This window comes from Helobdella robusta (genome assembly GCF_000326865.2).
Source record: "Helobdella robusta unplaced genomic scaffold HELROscaffold_47, whole genome shotgun sequence".
NCBI lineage: Eukaryota > Metazoa > Annelida > Clitellata > Rhynchobdellida > Glossiphoniidae > Helobdella > Helobdella robusta.
In genome coordinates this window covers 543,823-547,118 of record NW_008705176.1, presented here as the reverse complement: position 1 = coordinate 547,118, position 3,296 = coordinate 543,823, and the positions used below count along the sequence as shown (strand labels likewise).

The 3,296-nt window shown below is 33.6% G+C and overlaps 1 protein-coding gene across 1 annotated transcript; it reads left to right on the top strand.

Annotated features, from left to right (window-relative positions):
* Window positions 1-205: 205 nt before the first annotated feature.
* Window positions 206-3,002, top strand: HELRODRAFT_178313 (hypothetical protein; the record flags this gene model as incomplete). Its single annotated transcript, XM_009026443.1, has 4 exons — window positions 206-377; window positions 1,228-1,520; window positions 1,656-1,776; window positions 2,896-3,002. The coding sequence occupies 4 exons, from the start codon at window positions 206-208 to the stop codon at window positions 3,000-3,002; spliced, it is 693 nt and encodes a 230-aa protein (XP_009024691.1).
* Window positions 3,003-3,296: the final 294 nt, after the last annotated feature.

Sequence of the window (3,296 nt, the reverse complement as noted above, 5' to 3'; positions counted from 1 at the left end):
GGATGATGAATGTGAATAAGCGAACTAATAAACGGACGCATATATATATATATATATATATATATATATATATATATATATACATGTAGAACTTCAAACATGCGTTGTATGTTTTATTATTTTATGTTGTATGTATTATCAATAAATTGAAGTGGAAGATAAGCTAAAACATAATAGGACTGAATAATTTGCAATAGCGCAAGTCATGGAAGATGAAACAACTTCCAGAAGAGTCGATGGAGCCGATGGAAAAGATAGACTTAATGGTGGCAATAGCAGAAGAGGCAGGAAGATTTTGTTCCTGGTGATGGCGGGCAGTGGAATGATTGGAGCGGTCGTCTGCACCACTCTGATGGCTTCCGTCTTGGCTGCAGCAGGTTCTTCAACATAATTATAATAAGGAAACAACAACAATTACTTTAACATCAACAAGTTTTTTCTGTATATTTAATTTTTTATGATTTATTCAATTTTCATAGTCTCAACAGCTACTACAACAGCTAATACAACAGCTTCAATCACTACTACAACGGCTCCGACCACTACTATGGCTTTAAGTACGGTCACAACCACCAACCTAGCAACAACTGGTATGCTCATTTACAATGTTTTTCAAATTCTAAAAATGGTTTTGCAGATAAATTAAATAAAATATTTTATCGAAAAAATTGGTAAAAGTTTTAATAAACCTTAAAAAGATTTTGTTCTTTGGCAAGCATGGCAGTTTTATGTTCCCGCTCTTAGATATACATAAGTTTTTAATTTTATCATGTCGTGATTGGCGATGGGCAAAAGTTAACTGAAAAACGTTATAAATTTTTGAACGGTTCCGAAAACTTTTATTAATATTGTTATTTAAATAAAGCTATGTTTGTTTGTTCATTCGTTCGTTCGTTCGTTTATCTGCTCGTTTGTCTGTTTGATTGTTTGTATGGTTGATTTGTTGGTTGGTTGGTAGGTTTGTCGGCTGGCTGGTTGGTTGGTTAGCTGGATGATTGGTTGGTTGATTGGTTAGTTGGATGGTTGTTGCATTGCAGCAACCAACATGGTTAAGTTACTTGATAGGCTATTTTTAACATCGTTGCGAAAAACGCTGTGTGTGTGTGCTTATGTGCGTGTGTGTGTGCGTGTGTGTGTTTGCGTGTGTGTGTGTGTTTTCAATACATATCAATTAGTCTTATGCATATTTATGTTTATTGTTCAACATAACTCAAAAACACTTCACAGCTTGTGAACGACGTGATGCTACTTCGGAATATGAACAAGAATATTCTGATCCTACAACAATTAAAATAAATGGACGCCTTATTTTCCTGTGGACATCTTTTAAAATAGCATATTTGAATTGTTTTACTAATCTTTACACTTCGTTAGTCAAGTTTAAATCAGCACAATCGCAAGAGTTGATCAGATTTAGCCTGAGTATGGAAAATGTGGCTGACTATTGTTTCCTTGTAGTTTCTTCTAGTAACGGTTTAACTTACTCTAAAGATCCGGCTGTTCCTCTCTATAACAACCAGGTTGGACAAAAATTGACGAGCTATTTAAATTAATCTCTGTTTTGTTATATTTTATTATGAAAAATTAATCTTGAATGTTGATCATGTCGTAGCAATAGTGAATAATTAAAAATGTGATAATTTTCAATCGAACAGAGCATACCAGAAGATGTTGTCAGTGTTGGGAACTACATGTTTAATGAGATCGTATTGGCATTCAACCCTTCCAACAATCAGATGAATACTGCTTTTGATTTCATTGAAATCGAAGTTGCATGTTAGCTACAAGCAACAATGTTAACATCAATTTTTAAATCGTAGCACTGTTTACGAATTGACAAATTCACCTTTTATTGAGCAAAACTAATTTTTTACTTTGGTACGAGCTAATTTCGCTAATGAATAACAATATATGATGGTACGTAAGATTGAGCATGAAGATGGTGTTACTATCGTTTTAAGATGAGGATTTATTCCCTAACAGATTTTTATTTTTATTCTATCCTTTTTGTGACCATTCTGGCGGAGCGATAGTGTAGCGGTAAAGTGCCTGACACTGCCTCTGCAGTGACTGGATTCGATTGCAGAGTGTTCTCCGCTTATCACATGCAATGTGTTTGATGCCTCGTTTCACGTGTGTTTGCATGCAGTGCGTGTTTGTTGTCGAGGCATGCGAAAAATATCGAAGAGAGAATTGTTATAAATAAACCAGCTTTCACTAGTTTTACAACATTATAATGTTTCTAAATACTTATTTTAATTGTTATACAAATTTGTTAACGTTGTTATGCATTAAATACTAATTGGCTTTAAATGTTCTATTTTTAAATGTTCTATTTTTAAATGTTGCTTGTAATAACGGGGTTCTACTTTGGTTATATTATAATGTTAAAAAATTAATTAGATGTTATTTTTACTCTGATGATTTAATTGAGTCTTCCTTGGATTCTGGTGGCTCTAAGTTGAGATGCAATTAAGTAATTAAGGATGTCGGGTCCTTCATGCGTCGCTGTGACCTGGATCGAATGCAAGGGAATTCTGCAGATGATTGAATGATGATTTAACGGAATGACGTCACCATTGAATTATTCGTTTGTTCATTTTGTCCCGGGAAATTATTTTCAATAAAAGTTAAAACGGTTGAGGGGTGATTTTATTTAGTTTTTATTAAAATTGCTAAAATTGTCTAAAAACTGAGTTTCATTTACTTTTAATAAAAATAATGCTCATAAAGTCCTGTTCCCTTAGATTTTCAACTGCATAGAACTAGCAAAACACTACCAGCTTAATTCACTAAGTTATGTAAGCCCCCCATTCCAAAAAATTGAACTATAGTGCGTGTTCAGTAATAGTACATACTGATAACTGGTCGGTCGATTCAAAGAATACTAAAAAGTATCGAGTGCACTGGCGAACCGAGGTGGGGGCGAGGGTGGTGGATCGCCCCGGGCCTCCGATTTGGAGGGGGCCTCCAAAAAGCCAATTACGAAAATTTTTAAATAATTTATTTATTTAGTAAGTGTATAGACGTGATTTTGTGTTTTGATTTTTGAATATATTTATTTATAAATAATCTGTAGTAATGCATATACTTAGTTAGAATAAATTTTTTTAAATCCTGACCGAATTGGTAATCCACGTCTATTTTTAGTCGGACATTGACATCATTATACTTGAATGTGATTGGTTGATATAGTTTTTGGACGAGTCGGCTTTTTCAAACTTTTTTTGTTGTCTGTTCCGTTTGGTTTATTAGAGTGAGTTTTAAATTTTATTTATATATTTATCAATCTCTTC